Source organism: Hemitrygon akajei, chromosome 10, assembly GCF_048418815.1.
Source record: "Hemitrygon akajei chromosome 10, sHemAka1.3, whole genome shotgun sequence".
NCBI lineage: Eukaryota > Metazoa > Chordata > Chondrichthyes > Myliobatiformes > Dasyatidae > Hemitrygon > Hemitrygon akajei.
This window is the reverse complement of record NC_133133.1, coordinates 15,535,661-15,560,656: the sequence shown is the minus strand read 5'-3', so window position 1 is coordinate 15,560,656 and position 24,996 is coordinate 15,535,661. Positions and strand designations below refer to the sequence as shown.

The 24,996-nt window shown below is 43.9% G+C and overlaps 1 protein-coding gene across 3 annotated transcripts in view; it reads right to left on the bottom strand.

Moving 5' to 3' along the window:
- il1rapl2 (interleukin 1 receptor accessory protein-like 2) overlaps positions 1 to 24,996 on the bottom strand; it is a 1,249,784-nt gene that overhangs the window by 78,882 nt on the left and 1,145,906 nt on the right. For all 3 annotated transcript variants that reach the window (XM_073057804.1, XM_073057805.1, XM_073057806.1), the window contains exon 7: positions 20,789 to 20,918. In XM_073057804.1, coding sequence (XP_072913905.1) covers positions 20,789 to 20,918 — 130 coding nt within the window. The remainder of the gene's footprint in view (positions 1 to 20,788; positions 20,919 to 24,996) is intronic.

Here is a 24,996-nt window from a genome sequence, read left to right as displayed (position 1 = left end):
TCATCAGCAAAAATGATGAAACAATGTACAGGGAGGAGGTCAAACACCTAGAGAGCTGGTGCAGAGACAACAACTTGATTCTTAATGTCACCAAAACCAAGGAGATGATTGTCGATTTCAGACGGTCTCAGCCTGAGCACACACCCCTCAGCATCAGCGGCTCCACAGTGGAGAGAGTGGAAAACATCAAGTTCCTTGGGGTGCAGATCTCGGACAATCTCAACTGGTCCAGGAACATCACTGGGATTGTGAAACGAGCCCAACAGAGATTGCACTTTCTGAGGAAACTTAAACAAGCATCACTCCCCACTAACATCTTAACTACATTCTACAGAGGAGTGGTTGAGAGTGTGCTGACCTTTTGCATCACAACCTGGTACTCCAGCTGCAGTGCTGCCGACAAAAAAGCCTTGCAGAGGGTGGTTAGGGGAGCAGAGAAGGTTATTGGGGTCTCCTTACCTTCTGTCCAAGACCTCTTTCAGAGTCGATGTACACGGTACATCATTAAAGACCCCTCACACCCTCTCCATGAACTGTTTGTTCTTCTGCCATCAGGTAAACGTTACAGGAGCATCAAAACTAAAACCACAAGGCTACTAAACAGCTTCCTCCCACAGGCAGTCAGACTGCTAAATAGCTGCTCTACCTGACTCTGCTTTGGACACTTTTAACTTGCACTGGACACTTATAACTTACATTTAACTGACATGTGGCTGTTGTGTTTTACTATTTATTGTTATGTTTATTATTTAGTGTTGCGTTTGTTATGTTATGATTGCACTGCTCCTGGGAAAAGCTGTCTCATTCTGCCCTGCAGAGCTGATGTACGGTTAGAATGACAATAAAGTTTTTGAATCTTGAATCTTGAATCTAGATATCCAACCAAGAACTTAGAGTGGGGAATAAAGATAACTCCTGTGGCAATAACATTTATAACAGTGAAATACAGTAACCAACAAACCACATTGGGCTTGTATGTGGTAAAAACAGGAGGGCCAGCATTGAGGAGTTATAATTGGCTGAGACAACTACAACTTGATTGGAGATCCATTCACCATTTGCAAGGTCCATCCCTGCAATACAGTCAACTGAAAGAAAATTAAGAAAGGTACTGGATGATGCCACAGTATTGTTCAAAGATGGCATTGGAAAACTCAAACATATCAAGGGAAGATAGTGTTAAATGAAAATGCCACAACCCAAGTTTTAACAAAGCCCCTCCAGTTCTTTATATATACTATTTCTAATAAAGTAGTCAGTGAGCTAGAGAGGCTGAAGGAATTATTTCTAAGTTTGAGTGGAGCCCATGGGAAACACCAATCATTGCAGTAGCCAAGAAGAATGGGTCTATCATGATCTCTGGTGACCTTAAGGTTACCATCAACTCAGTATCAAAAGAAGATGAATACTCTCTGCTCAAGATAGGGGATATCTTTGTAAACCGTTCTGGAAGAAAACACTTCAGCAAAGTGGATTTAGCCGAGGCCTACCAACAGATGGAGATGGAAGAAGAGTCCAAAGTGTTTCTCACCATAAACACTCACAAATGGCTTTATCACTATAAAAGGCTTATTTTTCAAATAGCATCTGCACCTGCACTCTGACGGAAAGTTATGGACAGGCACTGCAAGGCTGCCCAGGCACTCTGTGTTACCTGCGTGAAATCACTGTGGCTGATGAGCATGACAAGGAACATCTCAAAATCTCAAGAGAGTGTTAAAAAGAATAGAATATGGGCTCAGAGCATGAAACAACAAGTGTGAATTCTTTAGACCAAGCCTCATTTTCTGTGGTCTCATCATAAGAATTACACAAGTATGCTGAGAAAATTCAAGCAGTGATGAATAACCCAATGCCAGAGGATGTGTCATCATTGCAGTCCTTTTTAGCATTTGTCAATTACTATAACAAGTGCCTGCCTAACCTGGCTACACTACTTCAGCCCTTGAACTCATTAGTACAGATCAGGAAGAAATGCAAATGGACAAACCAGTGTGAAGTGGCTTTCCAAATGACAAAGGAAATGGTGACACCATACACTGTACTCACACATTATTATCCACATTGTCCAGAGAAGCTTTCTTGTGGTGCCTTGCCTTATAGTGTAGGGTGCAGTCATGTCTCATGTTATGAGTGATGGAAGTGAATGCTCCGTAGCCTGTTCCCTTGCTGCTGCAAAGAAAATTTATGTACAGTTTGACAGAGGGGCCCTAAGTCTGGTTTGGGGTGTAAAACATTACAACCAGTACTTGCATGGGAGAGAGCTTATCCTCATTACTGATCATCAATCATTGGCATTCACTTTCGATCCACAGAAGGGTGTTTCACTAACAGCAGCAGCCTGAATGCAGAGATGGGCTCTGTTTCTTGGAGGACACAATTACAAGATTGAATTCAAGATGATACCTAATCATTGAAATGCTGATGGATTATCCCATTAACCCTTAGAAAAAGGAAATAACTGGAAAATTTACAAAAGAGGACGTTCCTCTTGACGTATTCTCACTATTACAAAATGCAAGTTTCCCTATTATGGCAGAGATGATCCAAGGGCAAACCAGAAAAAAATCCAACCCTCTCTCAGTTCTACGTTGCAAACTAAAATGCCTGGAATGTGCAGCAGAAATTCCAGTTCCTCCATTTTTACCAGCACCGGGATGATCTTGCCCTTGGTGAGGATTGCCTTATGTGGGGATTGAGAGTTGTTGTACCATCCAAGCTGAGAGCTGAAGTGTTGGAGGATCTACATGGCGGTCATCAAGACATGGTCTAAATGAAAGCATTTGCTCAACGCTTTGTCTGCTGGAGCTGGATAGATCAGCAGATCAAGCATCTTGCCATTCACTGTTTGGGAAGCTAACACATGCAGACGATGACAAGAGCAGTGCCTCCCCATCCCTGGGAATGGCCTTCATTGCCCTGGCAGAGGAATCCTGGGGATCCCGCTGGACTATTCATGGACACAAATTTCTTGGTGGTAGTGCATGCAGCTAGAAAGTGGGCAGAAGTGTTCCCAATGACCTCAACTACTGTCTTGTCCAATGTTGATGTGTTGAGAACCCTCTTCTCAAGGATGTGTATTCCAGAACTCTTAATCAGTGACAATGGACCACAGCTTGTTGTGGAGCACTTGCAGTCATTCCTGAAAATGAATGGAATAAGACATATACACAGCTACAAATGGCTTGGCAGTAAGGTTCATCCAGAGTCTAAAGAATGCACTGCAAGCAACGTCAGCAGAACACACAACACTGACACTGAATCAGAAGCTCACAAATTTCATCCCTGCATATTGCAATGCCGCACACTCCACAACCTACAACTCACCAGTGATGCTGTTGCTGGGTCATCCCTTGCACTCACATTTGGATCTCCTCAAACCCACACTCAGAAGGAGTATGCAGCACCACAGTGGAGTCAAATGGAGGGCTCTTCAAACACTGAGGTCTGATGTTTCACTGTTGGACAAGCAGTCCTGGTGAGGGACTACAGAGGTGAATATAAGTGGGTATGGAAAGATTAAGGGCGGAGCTGAACCACTCTCCTACACAGTGAAGGTTGCATCTGATGTCATCTGGAGATGGCACATCAATCAGTTGAGGAGAGCAGAGTCAGTTATCAGAGAAGAAACGTGCCCAGAACTTTCAGAACTACTTTCTCCAGTCCCAGCGTTAACTCTTTACAACCACCACCTTGGAGGACGCCTCAGAAACTGAGATTGTTTCACAGCCACGTCTCACCAGCCAAGAAGGGTGATTCTCCTTGTCAGGAAAGACATTAGCCCACAAGAGTAAGAAATCTTCCACAGCAATTAAATCTTTAGGCCTGAATGGGACAACTTTAAAATTTACTAAGTTACATATACAGCAGTTGTATTATATAGTACAGTAGTATTACATGTACTGTAGATAGATAACTAGACAGCAATACGTTACATATTTGAATTGAGATGCATTCTATACGTAGCTTGCAGCTAAGGAGGGAGGAGTGTAGTGCATTTAATATTTGAATAATATTAAGCATATACTGTCTGATTAAGGATTTGTTGTTTGTTTACGTAATTCCTTATGGAATATATGTAAGAAGTATGTGACTGGCATACATCATTACAGCACCGGATCATTTGTGTGTGCCTCACTAAAGTAAAACAAAGTCGACCTGTTATTCTGGCTCCCGTGTTTTTCTTTCGATTAACCTTTGGAGTTACAAAATGCTAACACTTAATTTATTGAATTTAAGTTCCTGGGCTGCCAAAATTGTATGTGAGCTCATGTTTGCAGATCATTACTCTGCAGCTCTGAATAAGGACTCCAACAATGTGACAATTAAACTACTATACTACATCTTAGCAAAGCAGTTCCTCTAAACAGCCATGAGCCTCCACAAGCTCATAAGCTCGAGTTAGAATTCAGAGCAAATCTCTGATAAAGATTTAGACATAGATGAAGATAGTACAACACAATATGTACTTGACACATGGAATTAATGAAATACTGGGAGGTTTGACAAAAAAGGACATCATTCAGAAGTGTCATTTTATATCTAAAAATTAAGGAACTCTAGTGATCTGACAGAAGGATATGCAGTAAGTATATTTTGCAGGACATTGCAAATTGAAGGAATAATTTAGCGTGCCGAGTGGAGAGCGCACTTGGTGAAAGATCTCAGCAGGGAGCTGTCAAGGTGAAATAAGTCACATGTTAGGGGTTATTGATGGTGTCAGACAGTACGGCTTATTAAAATTTAATTGGCTGTAGAGGTTGATGGTAGGAGGACCCTGCATGTTAATTGTCCAACTCTATTTCTGTAAACTTAGTGACTGCAGAGTGTGAGTGGACACAAGGGGTAACCAGACGGGATGATTTACAGAACACACACACAGCACAGATATCCGTGGGCATAAAGAATCGGGATTTGAGTTCCAGCGCCTTAATCAGACTTCACCTACAGCTCAAGGCACAAGGCACAGTGGTCAATGGAACACCAGCATACATAACACATACTGTATACACACATGCATGTATACACAGCATGTAGGTAGGGAATGAATATGATTCACACAAACATACAAAAGCACACAGAGACACAGATTTATGTATGCATGCATGCGTATATATGTGCACACATATACACACATGCATACACACATTGATACATAGACACACATGTTCAGACCCTCATGTGCGCGTGTGCACACACACACACAGAGTTCAAAGTTCAAAGTAAATATTTTTCTCAAAATACATATATGTCACTATATATGGCTCAGAGATTCATTTTCTTGTGGGCTAGCTCAGCAAATCTATAAAATAGTAACAATAACATGATCAATAAAAGATCAACCAGAGTGCAGAAGACAACAAACTGTGCAAATGAAAATATTTTTTTAAAAAATGATGAGAACATGAGATAATGAGATAAAAGAGTCCTTGAAAATGAGATCTTTGGTTGTGGGAACATTTTAATGATGAGGCAAGTGAAGTTGAGAGTAGTTATCCTCTTTCATTCAAGAATTGAATTGAATTGAAATGACTTCATTACTTACACCCTTCATATACATGAGCAGTAAATATCTTTACATTACGTCTACATCTAAATGTGCAATGTGCAATTATAGTAATTTATGATAAATATTATGTACAACAGGATAAGCCGGCTGGTGGTGTACTGGCATCAGTGCTGGACTTCCTCTATCCGTGCCTGGGTTGAGTGTTGAGCTAGCAACTCGACCTTGTAAAAAAAAAGCCTGGAGAGGGATGGGCTCCACCAGGTTTCAGATGCCCAAGACACGCCGTACGATGAGCAATCACCAAAAAGATCAGTGCAAAAAGCTTGTCATGATGGCGCCCTGACGACTCCACCAGGAGTTAAGGGTGCAAACACACACACACACACAATAGGATAGTCAATATAACATAGAAATACAGTTGCATCAGCATGAACTAAGCAGTCTGATGGCCTGGTGGGAGAAGTTGTCCCAAAGCCTGTTGGTCCTGGCTTTTATGCTGTGGCACCATTTCCCAGTGGTAGCAGCTGGAACAGTTTGTGGTTGGAGGTTGGGGTGACTCAGGTCTCCAATGATCCTTTGGGCCCTTTTTACACACCTGTCTTTATAAGTGTCCTGAATAGTCTGAAGTTCACATCTACAGATGTGCTGGGCTGTCCGCACCACTCTCTGTGTCCTGTGATTGAGGGAAGTACAGTTCCCATACCAGGCAGTCAGGATGCTCTCAATTGTGCCCCTGTAGAAGTTCTTAGAATTTGGGGACCTATACCAAAATTCTTCAACTGTCTGAGGAGAAAGAGGCACTGTTGTGTTTTTGTCACCACACAGCCGGTATGTATAGACCACGTTAGTTCCTCGGTGATGTTTTTGCTGAGGAACTTAAAGCTGCTCATCCTCTCAAACCCAGATCCATTGATGTCGATAGGGTTTAGCCTGTTTTCATTCCTCGTGTAGTTCACAGCCAGCTCCTTTGTTTTTGGGACATTGAGGGAGAGGTTGTTTCCTTGACACCACTGTATCAAGCTGATGATTTCTTCTCTGTAGGTTGCCTTATTATTATTTGAGATTAAGGCAATCTGTGTAGTGACGTCAGCAAATTTAATTAGCAGATTGGAGCTGTGGGTGACGACACAGTCATGGGTATACAGAGAGTAAAGGAGGGGACTTAGTACACAGCCCTGAGGGGCTTCTGTATTGTGGGTCAGAGGGGCAGAGGTGAGGGAGCCCAATCTTACCACCCTGCCGGCGATTTGACAGGAAGTTCAGGATCCAGCTGCACAAGGCAGGGTGAAGGCCGAGGTCTCTGAGCTTCTTGTCAAGGCTGGAAGGAATTATGGTGTTCAATGCTGAACTGAAGTCCAAGAACAGCATTCTCACATAAGCATCCCTCTTCTCCAGATGTGTAAGGACAGTGTGTAGAGATGTGGCTGTTGTGTCATCTGTCAATCGGTTGTGTCTGTAGGCAAAATGTAGGTGCCTGATGTTTGAGGGGTAGTAACTGTTCTTCAACCTGGTAGTGTGATCCTGAGGCTTTTCTACTTTCTACCTGATGTCAGCAGTGAGAGGAGATTATGACCTGGGTGGTGCGGATCTCTGATGGTGGATGCTGCTTTCTATGACAGCGTTTCATGTAGATGAGCTCAACGATTGGGAGGACTTTACTCGTGATGTACTTGGCCGAATTCACTACTTTTTGTAGGATTTTCCATTCAAATGTATTGGCAATTCCATGCCAGGCTGTGATGCAGCCATTCAATATACTCTCTACTACAGATCTATAGAGGTTTCTATTCTCCCCAGCCAAAAACAGACTACGGAGCCATCTAATGACCGTTGCTCCAGGGGGCACAAAGTTGTTTCACTACAATGACTACAAGGTAACTAACTACAAGTTAGTTACTTTCCTTTGGAGAAAGGAGATCAATGAGAGATTTGAAAGAAGTAATTGAGAAGCTGATAGGCTTAACTAAAGTGGATGAAGGAAGTCTTTCCTAATTGCTGGTGGTGTATGAATGTGAGTATACAGATAGATTGTAGGTGAAAAATATAGACAGGATGTGATGACGAATATTGTGGTGCTCCGGAGGTGGGTGAGGGCGGGGCGGCATGGTTGACAGTTCCTAATAACCAGTGCTATTTATAGTTCTTGTGTTAAAATGCTTCCATGGGATAATGGTTCAAGTTCATTTATTGTTCCACTTCAGCTTGGGTTATACGTGAGTTTGTAGGTCACCCTGACTGTAACCAGGGTGTGTGATCATCACCTTTCATGTCTGTAAGAGACTAAACTGTTTCCTCCCCGGGTCATAGCACCAGGTCTGTTCTTGTATTTATCACAATAAAAATGGTTGCTGAGTTAAACGAGCTTACAGGTCTGTCATTATGGACCAAATGTTCACCATATTGGTATCAGGAGTGGGATTAGAAATTGATGGCGAGATTGAAGAGCTGTGACGTTGGATGGAGCTCCTTAAAACTTGGGGAATAAGTTGCAGGACCAAGCAGTATATCTCTCTCTCATTCCCAGGCCAGGCCCCCAAAGGCTTAGAGGGAGACCTGGGAACTGAGCATCCTGCCTTCCCAGGGAACCCTGATGGGGCGAGCATACCCAGGCTCCCCAACCTGGGGAGAACGAAGGGTGCATCACCCACCTGCACCAGGGAATGCAAGATGTCACAGCCATGGGAGGATGGGCACCACAGCGGCCACCACTGTTGCTGCTGGAGTGAGAGGAAGACCGATGGGCTTCAGAAATTCATGCCACAAGGTTCACCCTGAAGCTCTCCAGACACAATGGTGCCAACTGCTTGGAGCCTTACTGAGTGCAAGTTAAACTTGCCACATGGAACTACGGGTGGAGCCTCACCAAGATGGCGGTGCATCTTGCCTTGGCATCAGTGGGGATGCCCTGCGGATCTTCTTTAACCTAATTCCGGCTGAGTGGTGCGACTACAGGGCCCTCGTAGCAGTGCCAGAATGGCGTTTCGAGCAGAGGCCATCGGAAAAAGCAATGAGGAAAGAACTGGACAGCAGGCAGCGCTGGATGGGAGAAAGTCTGGAGGCATTTGCAGCAGACCTCCACCACTGTGTTTGGCATGGCTACCTCCACTTCCCTCCCACAGCTTAGGAAAAACTTGCCTAATAAAGGCGCTGACGCTGGAACACCTTTGGCAGCACGTTCACCTGGCATCACCATCTTCGCTGGCAGAGGCGCAGAGTGCAGCAACAATCTTAGAACCCATGTTGATTCAGCAATGCCTGAGACCTCCAGCAGAATTCCTCTGTTGCCACCTTCCTGCATGGGCTGTTTGGGTGAAAAGCAAGGCTTATACGTGGGGCTGTGTGGTGGAGGGTATCAAGTGCCATGCGTTGGTGGACACGGGGTCAATCATCGCCACAATCTTTCTGAGTGTCCTCTCCTAAACGGACCAGCCTGGGAAGGCAACAACGATGGTCCTTTTGGCTATGGTTACCGGTGACTGTGCAGCGATGAGAGGGAAGGGGAGGCTGCGCAGTGGAGCATGAGGTGTGGCTCGCCGACATCTGGGACTCCCGCGTCATTGGTCTGAACCTGCTGTCTCACTGGCGGCCCCGTGTGGATGTGCCGGGGGGGGGGGGGGGTGGGGGGCAACACTCCACCTCGGCACTGAAGCCACAGCTCTCCGGCAGGGCCACTCCAGGAAGCAGGACCAGGCAGGTGTGGCAGTAACCACCAGCGGTCATCTAGGTGTAGCTCCCTGTGCTCCCGTCATCAGCAACCACATCGATGCAGGATGACGACATTGGCGGCCGTACAACGGCATCCTCCAGCGAGAACGTGCAGGCAGTGTGAGGGATGTGGCAGCAAAGCACCGAGACCTTGGATCAGGACCTGCGGCGGTGGCTGGAGGACCTCCTACACCAGCTCCTCGACGCCTTCACAACCAGAGATGGGGACTGCAGATGCATGGGGCTTTTCCAACACCACATTAACACTGGGGACGCCCAGCCTGCCTGTCTGCTGCCCCATCGCCTGGACCTCGCCAAATGCCAGGCAGCGGAGCAGCGCGTCAAAGAGATGGCAGGAGCTGGCATCATTGAGCCCTTCAATAGCCCGTGGGCAGCCCCGGCAGTGTTGGTCGGGAAGAAAGAAGGTCTGTGGCTGTTCTATGTGGACTACACCGTCTCAATGCCATGACCCAGAAAGACTCTTACCCGCTGCCCTGAATTGATGATGCCCTGGACTGCATCGTGGGTTCGAATGATTTGGCTCTCTCAATCTCTGCAGTGGCTACTGGCAGGTTGAACTGGCCCAGGACTGCCTTCACCACTGGTCAAGGGCGGTGGCATTCTGAGTAATGGCGTTTGGCCTGTGCAACGCCCCGACCATATTCCAGAGACTGATGGATAGGGTGCTGGCACACATCCCGTGGAGTTGCCGCATCATCTATTTGCACATTCTCCTGATGCACGCTGCCATTTTTGATAACGCCTTGTGGAATTTGGAAGAGGTCTTCACTGGCATCTGCCTGCTCAACCCCGCAAAATGCTGCCTGCTGCGTGTCCAGACGAGGTTCCTGGGGCATTGGTGAGTGCCAATAGAGCGGTGACAGACCCTAAGAAGGTGTCAGCAGCCCAGGAATGGCCCACCCCTCGCGATGTCTCTGAGCTTCACAGTTTCCTGGGGCTAGCATCATACTACCGCTGGTTTGTTAAGGTCTCGGCCACCATCGCCATTTCCCTGCACCAGCTCACCAAGAAGGGGAGCCTTTTTCCTGCACTCACACCTGCGCTGCCGCTTTCGACCAGCTCCGAGCTGCGCTAACCCAGGCCCCGGGTGCTGATGTACCCTGGTCCAGCACACCCCTCGCTGTTGACACAGATGCCAGCAACTGACGTTCGGGTGTAGCGCTGTCCAAGGAGAACATGCTGTGGTGCACTTCAGCCACACCCTGAGCCACACTGAATGCAACTGTGGTCAACTCTTAGCTGTGGTCCAGGCCTTCCGCCACTTCCACCCCTCCCTCTTCGGCCGATGGATCCTGCTTCGCAGGGCCCACGCATCGCTGACCTGGTTGTTGAGCTTCCACAGCCCCGAGGGCAGTTGACGTGGTGGCTAGAATGACCGAGTGTCACTGCCTTGAGGAGCAGAGCCAGGGGCAAGCAATGATGGTGGTACTGATCCCCCCCATCCCTCCTATGGACCACCAGCAGGTGCGCAGCGAGCTTGTGTGTTTGTGGATCACCCTGACTGTAACCAGGGTGTGTGATAATCACCCCACCGCTCTGTTTGTATGAGATGGAGCAGTTATCTCCCCAGGTCATTGCACCCGGTCTGCATTTGTGTTTATCTCAATAAAAACAGTTGCTGGGTTAAATAAGCTTCCTTGTCTGTCATTATGGACCAAATGCTCACCACAATATATTTTTTTCAGTTAGGGCTAATGACTCAGCCTACAGAGATGGTGGAAAGGGAGTGACTGGCGATTTCAAAATTGGATAGACACTTGAAGGAATTGGAACTGGAATTGGTTTATTGTTGTCACATGTATTGAGATACAGTGAAAAGCTTGTCTTGCATACTGTTCATGCAGATCAATTATTTACAGCAGTGCATTGAGGCATTACAGGTTAAAACATTAGCAGAGTGCAGGATATGGTGTAACAGTTGCAGAGGAAGTGAAGTGAAGGGGACAATAAAGTGTAAGATCCTAACAAAATAGATTGTACCCACACTGTTGACAATTCATTTCCCCCCAGGGATGGTGTTCTACCTGCTGAGTTCCTCTATCAAGTTGTTAGCTGTCTACAATCTGCTATGCAGGAGCCACTGCAAAGGATCAGAAAAAGCGGAAGAGTTTTGCTACTCAGCCAGCTCCATAATGGGCACCAGCCTCCACATCATCAAGGACATCTTCAAAAGACAAAATGGTGGCATCCATCATTAAGGAACTCCCCCGTCACCCAAGACATGCCCTGTCCTCCTTAACTACTGTCAGGGAGGAGGTATAGAAGCCTAAACACATACACTCAATGCTGTAGGATCAGCTTCTTTCTCTCCACCATCAGATTTCTGAACAAACAGTGAACCAATGAACACTACCTCACTATTTTTCGAACACTACTCCCCTTTTTGCTTTCATTTTGCACTACATATTTAATTAAATTTTATATATATTTCTTATTGTAATTTATAGTATTTTTTAATGTATTGCACTGTACTGATGCTGCAAAACACCAGATTTCACTACATACAGTATTTCAGTGATGATGAACCTGATTTGATTTAGTCCAGCATCTGCAGTCACTTGTGACTCCAGCTTTATTGAGGGATGGTTTCCAAACAGCATTTATGCTGAGAACATTCCGGTAAGTCTAGGATTTCTTTGAGTTTTTCTTTACTTCCTGACTTGCATATGTCTTATGCTGAAGGAGATTATTTTTAGAATCACTCTACTTAGACCATAAGACCTTAAGAAGCAGAATTAAGCTACTCAGCCCATTGAGTCTACTCTGCCATTCCATCGTAGCTGATTTATTATCCCTCTCAACCCTATTCTCCTGCCTTCTCCCTGTAACATTTGATGCTCTTACTATTCAAGTTCAAGTTTAATTGTCATTCAACCATATACATGAACAAAACAGTATTCCTCTGGGACCAAGATACAAAACACAATACCAACAATCATACACAGTACAAGCCACACAAATAATATAGCTGATGTCACTGAATGCCATGGCTTGCAGATTGATGGTGCATGGTATGTTTTCCTGGAGTTACATTTCTGCAGCCAAGAATCTATCAACCTCCCCTTTAAATGCACTCAATGATTTAGCCTCCACAGCTCTTTGTGGAAATGAATTCCACTGATTCGCCACCATCTCTGCCTAATTAAATTCCTCCTTATCTCTGTTCTAAAGGGGCATCCCCTGTTCTGAAGCTATGCCCTCTGGTCCTAGACTTCCCCAATATAAGAAGTATCCTCTCTATATCACTCTATCTAGTCCTTTCAATGTTTGATAGGTTCAATGAGATTCCCCCCCCATTCTTCTAAACTCCTAGCAAATACAGCCCCAGAGCCATCAAACGCTCCTCATATGTTAACCCTTTCATTCCCGAGATCATTCATGTGAACCTCCTCTGGACCCTCACCAGTGCCAGCACATCCTTTCTTAGATAAGGGGGCACAAAACTGCTCACAATGCTCCAAATGTGGTCTGACCAATGCCTTATAAGGCCTCAGTTCGGAGATATGCCCTCTTTTGTAGAGAAGCCATCAATAGCTGAAGAGATGACTGCTGAGCAGACTGATTGATGACAGTTTGCATGAAGTCAGAATCTTCACTGTGATCAAATGGGTGCAATTGGAAAACAAACAAATTTTCCACGCTAATCAATGGGAGATGTACAATAATTAACTCCACACACACTGTGCACACTTTAGCCTGAGTGATAGCCTACCAGCACAGAAGATTTAGGAGTTAGGAAGAGCATGTCAGATATTTTCCTGAATAAGGTACAGTATCAGTTCAGTTTATTCCCATCACTCAGGAGGCCATGTTTATTTTATAGACATGAAATTTTAATGAATACTATTTTGATTTGAGAATGGTGCAATGCAGTCAAATAAACGTTTACGTATTTGTACACTGGAACCATTGTGAACAAATAGATAAGCATCTGCTACTTGACTCTGCATTTGATGTCTTTTTCAGATTCTCAGCATGAGGAGGCCGCAAGGTGCTGATGTAATCCACAAAAGCAGGATATCTTCAACACTTGTTAGTGCACCAAGTTATCATTTTAATGACACCAATGATTCTGCAGACGTTGGAAATCTGAGCAACGCACACAAAATGCTGGAGGAACTCAGCAGGTCAGAGAACTTTTGCGAAAGGGGATAAACTGTCGGCCTTTGGTCTCAGCCAAATTGTCAACTGATTACACCCCTCTGGTGATCCAGTCTGACCCCCTGAGTTCCTCCAGCATTTTGTGTGTGTTGCTCAAGATTTCCAGCATTTACAGAATCTCTTTAGAACAGAGATATAGTGAATCTGTGGTGTGTCTTCAGGCTCTTGTACATTCTCTCTGACAGTACTAATGACAAGAGGGCATGTCTTGGGATGTGGGCCTGAAGACAAGCACTCAATATTTCAGGAACAGCTTCTTCCTCTCTGTCATCAGATTTCTGAAAGGTCCATGAACACATGAACACCACCTTACTATTTTGGTTGCTTTTTGCTCTACTTGTTTATATATTTTATAACTTACAGATTTTTAAAAAAATTTATTGCACTGTAATGTTGCTGCAGAACAATAAATTTCACAGTGTAAGTCAGGAATAATAAACCTGAGCAAACACGAGGAAATCTGCAGATGCTGGAAATTCAAACAACAACACACACAAAATGCTGGTGGAACACAGCAGGCCAGGCAGCATCTATAGGGAGAATCACTGTCAACGTTTCAGGCCGAGACCCTTTGTCAGGACTAACTGAAAAGAAAGATAGTAAGAGATTTGAAAGTAGTGGGGGGGAGGGGGAAATGCGAAATGATAGGAGAAGACCGGAGGGGATGGGATGAAGCTAAGTGCTGGGAAGGTGATTGGCGAAAGTGATACGGAGCTGGAGAAGGGAAAGGATCATGGGACGGGAGGCCTCGGGAGAAAGAAAGGGGGAGGGGGAGCACCAGAGGAAGATGGAGAACAGGCAGAGTGATGGGCAGAGAGAAAAAAAAACTAAATATATCAGGGATGGGGTAAGAAGGGGAGGAGGGGCATTAACGGAAGTTAGAGAAGTCAATGTTCATGCCATCAGGTTGGAGGCTACCCAGCCGGTATATAAGGTGTTGTTCCTCCAACCTGAGTGTGGCTTCATCTTGATAGTAGAGGAGGCCATGGATAGACATATCAGAATGGGAATGGGACATGGAAATAAAATGTGTGGCCACTGGGAGATCCTGCTTTCTCTGGCGGACAGAGCGTATGTGTTCAGCGAAATGGTCTCCCAGTCTGTGTCGGGTCTCACCAATATATAAAAGGCCACACCGGGAGCACCGGACACAGTATACCACACCAGCCGACTCACAGGTGAAGTGTCGCCTCACCTGGAAGGACTGTCAGGAGCCCTGAATGGTGGTGAGGGAGGAAGTGTAAGGGCAGGTGTAACACTTGTTCCGCTTACAAGGATAAGTGCCAGGAGGGAGATCGGTGGGAAGACCTGATTCTGATTCTCACTGCAGGGAGTGTTTTAATCCAGTTAGCTAACAGGTCCCTGTCTCATTACACTCAAAGAGCAGGACTATAGATGCACAACAGAACAATAAACGTAAATAATTGCATTGTAGCCAGTGTAATGATATAATGAGAGTAACAAATTAGAGTCATGGGGATAAATTGCCCTGCACCTGAGCTATTTAGAGAGCTGAAAATGCAGGATAATTAAGGTGGATAGAGAAAACAACCATTGCTTCTTCCCCCTTCCTCTCTTGTTCTCGTGAATAGCCTTGGCCCGAAATGTTCACTGGTTACTTCTCTCTATGGATGCTGCCTGGCCTGCTGAATTCCTGCAGCATTTTGTGCGAATGGCCATTGGAAAGTTTGTCCAATTACTCTCCATGAAGGGATGGAAAGTCAACCTTGCTTCCTGACAAGTGGACACAGCACCCAAGTTGTTTTTTCCAATGTTGCAACAGTCAAGTGATACATTCCACAGATTTAAGACTGAGATGAACCACACAGATCAATCTGCGGGGATACTGGCAGCTTAGCACAGGCATAGTAGGATGACAGATTAACTCAAAAATAAAATCAAATTTTCTGAAATCTGTTCTTAATACTCCATTAGAATGCAATATCATGACACAAAGGTGTCTATTTCATTACTGTGTCTGTGTTCATATGTATGTGTGTGTGGGTGTGTGTGTCTTGATTGTGTGTGCTTACCTGTTCGTGTGTATTTGCATGTGTTTCCATGTACTGTATATATGTGTGTGTGTGTGTGTGTGTGTGTGTGTGTGAGTGTGTGTGTGTGTGTGTGTGTGTGTGTGTGTGTGTGTGTGTGTGTGTGTTGACTTTTTCTAAAAATTGCTCAAATACAGTTGATTTCCATTAATTGGACCATTGGTTAATCAAAGCAACTACTTAATTGGGACAACACTTAAAGAACAAAAACTGATTGAGAAAATGACTGGGATTTACTTTGTTTATTTGGGACACTATGCTGGACATGAAGACAGGAGACTGTTGCCAAACAGTTTCTAAGTAACTTCAGTTGTGTGCGAATGTGTGGCTGTTAAACATTATATTGTGCATAAAGCACATGTGTTAAATGGTGTTAGCTGCATGATTGTGTTAAAAATCAGTGATTTTTGTCACTGATAGTTGCTGAGAAATAAGCAGTAAGGCAATTCGGAACTGTTTTGTTCACTGCAGTTTCAAGCATTCAGGCTTGGAAATGCCAGAAATGGCTAGGTCTGAAATTGAAATGATTTCACTGCTTCAACAAGTTAGGAACTACAAAAAATTTGAAAGTATCAACAATCAGCTCAAATATTACAATGAAAATGAAGATTTGGAAGATTTGAAGGTCGAAAGCATTGTATGGAGGAAGTCCATTATCTGCACCAGGTGTGTGTACTGATTTTGTTCATTTACAGTCAATCAAAATAATATACAGCAGAAAAATGGCAGCACATAATTCCTCCATCGAGAAATATTAGAAATTATGGTTTTATAGTACTATAGTAGTATTGTTAGTGTTCTAAATTGTTCTGTATTTCATGTGAATACATTATTTGTTACTCAGTTAAATGGTTGTTTGTCTTTTTTATATGTTTTTAACTATTTCCATGAAACTACGGCTAATTGGAGCCAAAATGAATTGGTTCTGATGTGTCCCAATTAACTGGAACCCATTGGATTAGAAATGTCCCTTTCCTCCCTCATAGCACAACACTGGTTTTCCTTTCAAGTACGGTAACTATCTAATTCCTTGCTGGAAGTTGTTAATTGATCTGATTCTATGAGGTTTTCTAGCAGTTGTGGGGAGGAGGGTAGTTGTTTCCTGGCTTCTTATAGATTTCAGAATTTTCATACAGAGACCACTGATCCATTCTCACTGGCAGTGCTTGAAATTGTAATGAAATAATACAATATTCTTGATTTAATGTGATATCATACAACACTGGTGTGACAAACATACATCTGACAGATCTGCAATGGAAACAAAGTCAGTGAGACAAGCTGAGCACCTTCGCTCTTTCCACTAGAAAGGGGACCTCCCAGTGGGCACCCATTTTAATTCTACCTCCCATTCCTATTCTGACATGTCAGTCCATGGCTTCCTCAGTATGGCGATGAGGCCATACTTAGGTTGGAGGAGCAACACCTTATATTTCGTCTGGGTAGACTCCAATCTGATGGCGTGAACATCGATTTTTCAAACTTCCAGAAATGCCCACCTTCACCATTCCCCATTCCCATTTCCTCCCTCACCTTATCTCCTTACATGCCCATCTCTTCCCTCCAGTGTTCCTCCCCCCTTTCTTTCTTCCATGGCTTTCTGTCCTCTCCTATCAGATTCCCCCTTCTCCAGCCCCGTATCTCTTGCACTAAATAACTTCTTGGCCTGCTGAGTTCCTCCAGCATTTTGTGTATGTTGCTTGTATTTCGAGCATCTGCAGATTTTCTCTTGTTTAAAATCCATGAGCTGAGAGCAGGGTAGTTCCTTTGTTTTTGAATCAGATATACTGTTAATAGATATCCATGCAGCACAGGGTAAACTTTCTAGAATTTGCTGCAGGCCATGCACGGATTTAGAAGTGTAAGAGTTGTGTTATTGGACAAGTAATTCAGTTTTGAATATTAATTTGTAGACATGAGATCAAATTCCCACCACAGCATCTGGGCAGTAAAATGAATCTGGAGTTAAGCTGGTTTCAGTAATGCAGGTTGTTAAATTAATAGATTTTTATAAATGTCCTTTTGGGAAGAAAACTTGCCCTCCCTGTCTGTTGCAATCCACAGCAATGCGTTTAACTCTTGACTGTCCTCTGAAAGGCCGTCAATCCCAAGATTTGACTTCATTCAGCTTAAGATTCAGTGTTTACTGCCAGATATTGCTTGTCTGCCAAGTGACACTATAAATTCAATATTGAAATGACAGTAATAGGATTTGTAATAGCAAACTTTGCCGTCCAGTCTGAGCCACTTACATTGCATTGATATACACGCTGAAGGATGAACTACTGATGAAGTGGAGTGTTTGCCTCTTTCTGAACTAGTGGTAAATAAATCTCATATCTCAGGTACAACAGAGATCAGTCACAACACAATATTTCTTCTAGACGTACAAAAAAGCTGGATGAACTCAGCAGGTCGGGCAGCATCCGTTGAAAGAAGCAGTCAAAGTTTCGGGTCGAGACCCTTCGTCAGGACTAAAGAAGGAGGGGGCAGGGGCCCTATAAAGAAGGTGGGGGGAGGGTGGAAAACCAATCAGAGGAAAGAACAAGGGGTGGGGGAGGGGAAGCAGGGAGGGGATAGGCAGGAGAGGTGAAGAAGGAATCTAAGGGGAAAGCACTATGGGTAGTAGAAGAAGGCAGAGTCATGAGAGGTGATAGGCAGCTAGAAGAGGAGACAGAGTGAAGGTGGGATGGGGAAAGGGAGGGGGGGGGGGGAATTACCGGAAGTTGGAGAATTCGATGTTCATACCAAGGGGCTGGAGACTACCCAGATGGTATATGGGATGTTGTTCATCCAACCTGAGTTTGGCCTCATCATGGCAGTAGAGGAGGCCATGTATGGACATATCCGAATGGGAATATGAAGGACAGTTCTCCAACCGAAGTTTGGCCTTATCACCTTCCCCCACCTTCTTTATAGGGCCCCTGCCCCATCCTTCTTTAGTCCTGACGAAGGGTCTTGACCCGAAACGTTGACTGCATCTTTCAACGGATGCTGCCCGACCTGCTGAGTTCATCCAGCTTTTTTGTACATCTTGATTTGACCACAGCATCTGCAGTGCACTTTGTGTTTACAACATTTCTTCTGCCTTATCTTATTTCAATATAGCTTAGCCTAAAACTAGCAACAGCTATGTATACATATCTTCATTACCCCAAATGTGTACACTTCCTTAATTGGTGTTTGGCTTCCACCAGCGGGTCCTTAAGTTCGATCATGAAGACAGAGATTCTGCAGCTGCTGAAAATCTTAAGTAACATACACACACGCACTTCAGGAACTCAGCAAGTCAGGCAGCACCTCTGGAGTGAATTGAACGCTCGACATTTCAGAGTGAGATCCAGTACTTCATCAGGATATGTTCATTTCCCTCCATAGACACTGCTGAATTCCTCCAGCATTTTGTCTGTGTTGTTCACAATTTAATCCTGTGCCCTAGTCAATTTCAAAGCTGCAAATATGAAATATGAAATGCAATAGCTGTCATTTTATGTTACTCCTGAAATTCAACAGCTCACTGTTTGGTATTTCTGAACTGACACACTTAATATTCCCACATTAGATGCAGACCAAATTCCAGTGCTCCTTTTGACCACTGAGTGCGTTACTAGACCATGTTGTCCTGAGGGTGTGCGTTGTTGGGCACCCCTGGGACAGCAACATCTTCATGAAGCAGCATCACGCTGGCAAGTCCCAAACCTCAGTATCGTCTTTTAACTCTTCCTCCTTCCATCCAACACACCAGAGTCTTCCCTCTAATTAAAGCCCTGATATATATATATATATATATATACACACACACACACACACACACACACACACACACACACACACACACACACACACACACACACACACACACACACACACACACACACACACACACACACACACACACACACACACACACACACACACACACACTTTCATTACCCTGACTATATCCTCAGTATTTTCATTTCCAAATGTGTAGCCTTTCTTAATTGGTGTTTGGTTTCCACGGTGGGGTGGGGGGGGGGGGGGTTGTTAGCCGTAAATTTGACCATGTAAGCAGATGCCAGAAATCTTAAGCAACATACACAAAGTGCTGGAGGAACTCAGCAGGTTAGGCAGCATATTTATACATTCTGTGTCAGATATTCAGTGCTAATCTAGTCCTCTTTCTTGGAGATACCATGGAAAAGAGACATAGTAATGTTTGCCCAAAACCAAACTGCCCTGTCCAACATCTTAAAGATCTTCAGGGATTAGCTTTACTTATCACGCATCAAAACATCAAACCGTAGTGAAATGTGTCATTTGTGTCAATGAACAACACAGTCCAAGGATTGTGCTGGGTGCAACCCCCAAGTGTCACCATGCTGTAGTGCCAACATAGCATGCCCACATGTTGTCCTGCATACTTGTCTTTAGTGGTTGAGAATCTTACAAGAAAATTAGAAATTGAATTATTTCAGGCTTGTCAACTGGAATAGGATTATTAAAGGCACTTAAATAAATAAACAAGGTTAATATGAAGGAGCACAAAGTAAATATTTTTTCTGAACCTGGTGGGGGGGGGGAGAGAAATGTGATTTATAATCAACAATTCTACTTATGACAGATCTATCACAAATAGGTACTGTGTAATCCCTTAACAATAACCATTGAAGACAAGGATTGATATGTTCCATTTAATCATTTTGGACCAATTTAAAGAAAATCTTACATTGTAAAATCACTTCACAGGGAATCCCATTTCATTATCATTAAACGATTGAAATCTCAGCTGGTACTAAAAGAAAACACATTATACAAATGCAAGGGATTCTGGAGATGCTGGAAATCCAGAGGAACACACACAAAATGCTGGAGCAACTCAGCAGGTCAGGCACCATCTATGAAAAGGAATAAGGAGTTGAGACCCTTCATTAGGATTGGAAGGGAAAGGGAAGAAGCTAGAATAAGAAGGTGGGGGTGGGGACGGAGTACTATCTAGAAGGTGAGAGGTGAGACCAGGTGAAGTGGAAGGTAGGTGAGTGGGGCAAGCGTTGAAGTGAAAAAGGGGGATGTAAAGGGCTAAGAAGAAGGAACATGATACGAGAGGAGAGTGGATCATGGGGAAAAGGTGGAAAGACACCAGAGAGAGCTTATAGGCAGATGAGAAAAAGAGAAAAGTTGAGAGGAGAGCCAAAACTGGGCATGGCAGAGAGAAAGTGAGGGCTAGAGAAGTTACCGGAAGTTAGAGAACTCGATATTCATGCTGATGGGTTTGAGTGCTACTCAGATGGAATATGAGGTATGGATAAAACAGATTACATTGTTTCATTTTCAATAAAAATCCATGTAAAATAAGCCATACCTGATTTCACTCTCCTTAATCTGATTGTCCTCCAGTTCCTCCATGTACTTATCACCTTTCATCCAGTAAATGATGGGGTTAACTGAGCTGTACCCAAAGAATGCCCGGCAGACGAGGGTGGCTGGATGGCCTAGCAACACAGAAAGGAGAAATTACAGATGACAACAAACCTTGCATCGAATAATCACTGAATATTCTGGGGGGGGGGTGAGGAGTAGGAGAGAGCAAGCTAACAACACACATACAAAATGCTGGAGGAACTCAGCAAGTCACGCAGTATCTATGGAGGGGAATAAATGGTCGACGTTTTGGGCCAAGACCCATTAACAGGTCTGGAAGGGAAGGGGGAATAAACCAGACTGAGAACATGGGGGAAGGGGAAGGGGGTTCAAGCTGACAAGTGATAGGAGAAGCCAGGTGAGGAGGAAGGTGGATGGGACTAAGAGTGATGAATTGAGAAGCTAGGATGTGATAGATCAAAAAGGTAAAGGGATGAATGAGAAAGAATCTGATAGGAGAGAGAATGGATCATGATAGAAATGGAAGGAGGATGAGCACCAGAGGGAGGTGATGGGCAGGTGAGGAGAAAAGACAGGGGCCAGAATGGAGAATAGAAAAGGAGAGAAGTGAGTGGGGGCAGAAATTACAGGAAGTTGGAAAAACTCTCCTATTTTGAGAACGGAAAAATCCTATTCTGGTCACTATCATTACCAATGTGCTACCATTTACAAGATGTGCTGCCTAAGCTGTTCTGAAGCTCCTCATTGAAGTGTGACCTCCAGCACCAAGAAGTGAAAAGATAGATAGTGAACAGAGATGCCAATGTCCTCAGCTTCCCCTTTAGGTTGCACACCAGCCGGGGTAACACTCATGCTTCTTTTCAGTCCTGGAACTACGTCTCCCAACAGCAGTGTCATAATCACACAGCACAGAAACAGACCCGTAGCCAAACTCATCCATGCCTAAGCAGAGAATAATTTTAAGGTGATTGGAGCAAAGTATAGTGGGAATATCAGAGGTAGTTTTTTCTGCACAGAGTGGTGGGTTCTGGGAATGCACTGCTAGGGGTGTTGGTAGAGACAAATACATCAAGAGACTTAGGTAGACACATGGATGAAATAATATTTATTTTAAAATTTATTTTATTTACTGAGATACAGTGCAGAATAGACCATCTGGCCCTCTGAGCCGTGCTACCCTGCAATCTCCCAATTTAATCTTAGCTAATCCTGGGACAATTTACAATGAGCAATTAACCTACCAACTGGTACATCTTTGGAACGTTGGAGGAAACTGCAACACCATGAGAAAACCCATGTAGTCAACGGGAAATGTATAAATTCCCTACAGGCAGTGGTAAGATAAAGGGTTATGTGGGAGGGAAAAGTAGATTTATTGTAGAGTAGGGTTAAAGGTCAGCACAACATGAAGGGCCAAAGGGCCTGTACTGTGCTGTACAGTTCTATATCCAATCAAGATGCCTAATTCAGCTAGTCTAAGCTAATGCTAACCATGTTTGCCGGCATTTGACCCATATCTTTCTAAACCTTTCCAATCTATATACTTGGCTAAATATCCTTTAAATGTAACTACCTCAACCAATTCCTCTGGCAGCTACATTCTCTGCATGAAGAAATTGCCCTCCCTCAAGTCACTTTTAAATCGTTCACCTTTGCCTTAAATCTAAGCTCTTTGATTTTTGATTTCCTTTCCCTGGGGAATAAAGACTGTCTACATTCACCCTATCTATGCCCCACACGGTTTTATTCACCTCTATAAGGTCGCCCTACAGTCTCCTATAATGAAAGACTAAAGTCCTAGCTTGCCAGACCTCTTGTTAGAACTCAGCCTGTTGGGTCCCAGCAACATTCTTGTAATCATTGCACTCTTTCCAGTTGAATAATATCTTTCCTATAGAAGCTGACCAAAACTGTACACAATATTCCCAGCCTGGGTTTGCCAGTGTCTGTTACAACTGAATCATGATGTGACAACTCCTAAACTCACTGCAAACACAAGAGATTCTGCAGATGCTGGAAATCCAGAGTAACACACACAGAATGCTGGAGAAACTCAGCAGGTCAGGCAGCATTGATGGAGAGGAATGAACTCTCTTCTTGACGAGGGGTCTCAGCCTGAAACTTCAACTGTTCATTTCTCTCTGCAGATGCTGCCTGACCTGCAGTTACTATCTGGCTTAAAACAGGGAAAAAATAGGCTGTTGGACATATGCAAAAATGTGGTAACTTAGTTTATTTTTGTCACATTGAAAATCTTTGCTATGCATACCATCTGTATGGATCATTTCATCGCATTAGTACATTGAAGTAACAGTACAGAATAAAGTGTTTCCGATATAGAGAGTGCAGTGGAAGTAGACACTAAGGTGCAAGGCCATGACGAGGAAGATTGGAAAATCAAACATCCATATAAGATTCAATACTTTCTACTTTGAATTCAATAGCTTATAGTCAGTAGATTTATAATGGCAGGTTAAAATCTGTCCTTGAGCTTGGTGATATGCGCTTTCAGGCTTTTTTATCTTCTGCCCAGAAGGAGAGGGGAGAAGAGAGAATGTCCTGGGTGGGTGGGATCTTTAATTATGTTGGCTGCTTTACTGAGGTGGCAAAAAATGGAGACAAGGTCCATGGAGAGGAGGCTGGCTTTTGTGGTGTGCTGAGCTGTGCCCACAACTCTCTGCAGTTCTGGGCAGAGCAGTTACCTGACCAAGTTGTGATGCATCCGGACAGGATTCTTTGTATGGTGCATCGATAAAAACTGGTAAGTTTCAATGCTGAATTTCTTTTATCTTCCTGAGGAAGTAGAGGCTCTGTTTCACTCTTATGGTCATGATGGCTATGTGGTTGGACAAGGACACACCACTGGCCTATTTATATCAAAATAAATTAATGTTGTTTCCCTTTTCCAATGCAGCTCAGTGGATGCATAATCTCTGCATAATTTAGACCTGTCCTTCACCCTGAGATGTATGGTCAAAGGCAATGCCCAACAGTTACAGCATTGTTTTGGAGAGCCTTGGGAAATCAGGTCCACATTATAGTGCAGTCTATCTTCGTACGCTAAGTCTTTAAACCAACACCGGACAATTTATGATATTATGATGATGTCATGTGGATCACTATGTCAACCCCTACTACACTAATCCTCACAATAGTGAATTTGCACGCATGACAAACTCAAATGTTGTTTTCCGGTCTGTATTCAACCACACCACATTAAGATACTGAAGGCTTCGTAGAAGTGTGAAACACTGCAACTGGTGAGGTGAACGTTATTTGATAAGGAGTTTACATTTTGATTTTTGATTATGTCATATTTCTAATCTGAAAATTATCAGCTACTGTTTGGAGCAACAACAACTTTTAAAAGCTAGTAGGGCAGGTACAGCAAGAGGAAAGGTTCTGAAGGTTATGGACTAGACACTTAAAAAGGAGACCAGCTGAATGGGAATCTTGGCTAGCATGGATCATTTGGGCCCAAGTGCCTGTTTCCATGCTGATTGATGCTATGACTCCACTCCAATAACTGACAATCATAACAAAACAGATGGTACCTTTGGGATTAACACATCCGAGGATCTGTCCTGGGACCAACATGCAAGTGTCACGTCAGCACTTCTACTTTATTAGAAGTTTTCGTATCTTTGGCACATCAACAAAAAACTTTGACACAGACACAGGGAGAACATACAAATGACTTACAGACACTGGCAGGAACTGAACTCCAATTTTCAAATCGTTTGCACTTTAAAGCATTATGCTACTGAGCCACCATTATTTCACAGTTGGTATCTTTGCCTTCGGCTGCTACAGTCTCTAATCTTTATATTTCCATCCCTACAGCTTTATATCTTCCTTCCCTCCTCTACAACCTACTTGAAACACTTCATTTCTCTAAGGTGTTGATCATATGTTTTTATGTGTCTTGGCATGAAGTATTTTGTTCAGTAATGTTCAGTGAGTTGAAGTGCTTTTGTTACGTTATCAGCAGTAAATGAATAGAAATCATTGCTGGTGATAGGTCTGCTAAATTGGTAGTTTACAGTAAGGTGGTGTCAAGATGTTGAGGACTTCACTCAGACTGTGTTTCTTTTAAATTGTTTCTTTTAGGATTGTATGGATGTTTTGGGAGAATACAGGGGATTTAAGGGTCAGGTTAGGGTTTAGGGACAGGTATAGTACTGTGTA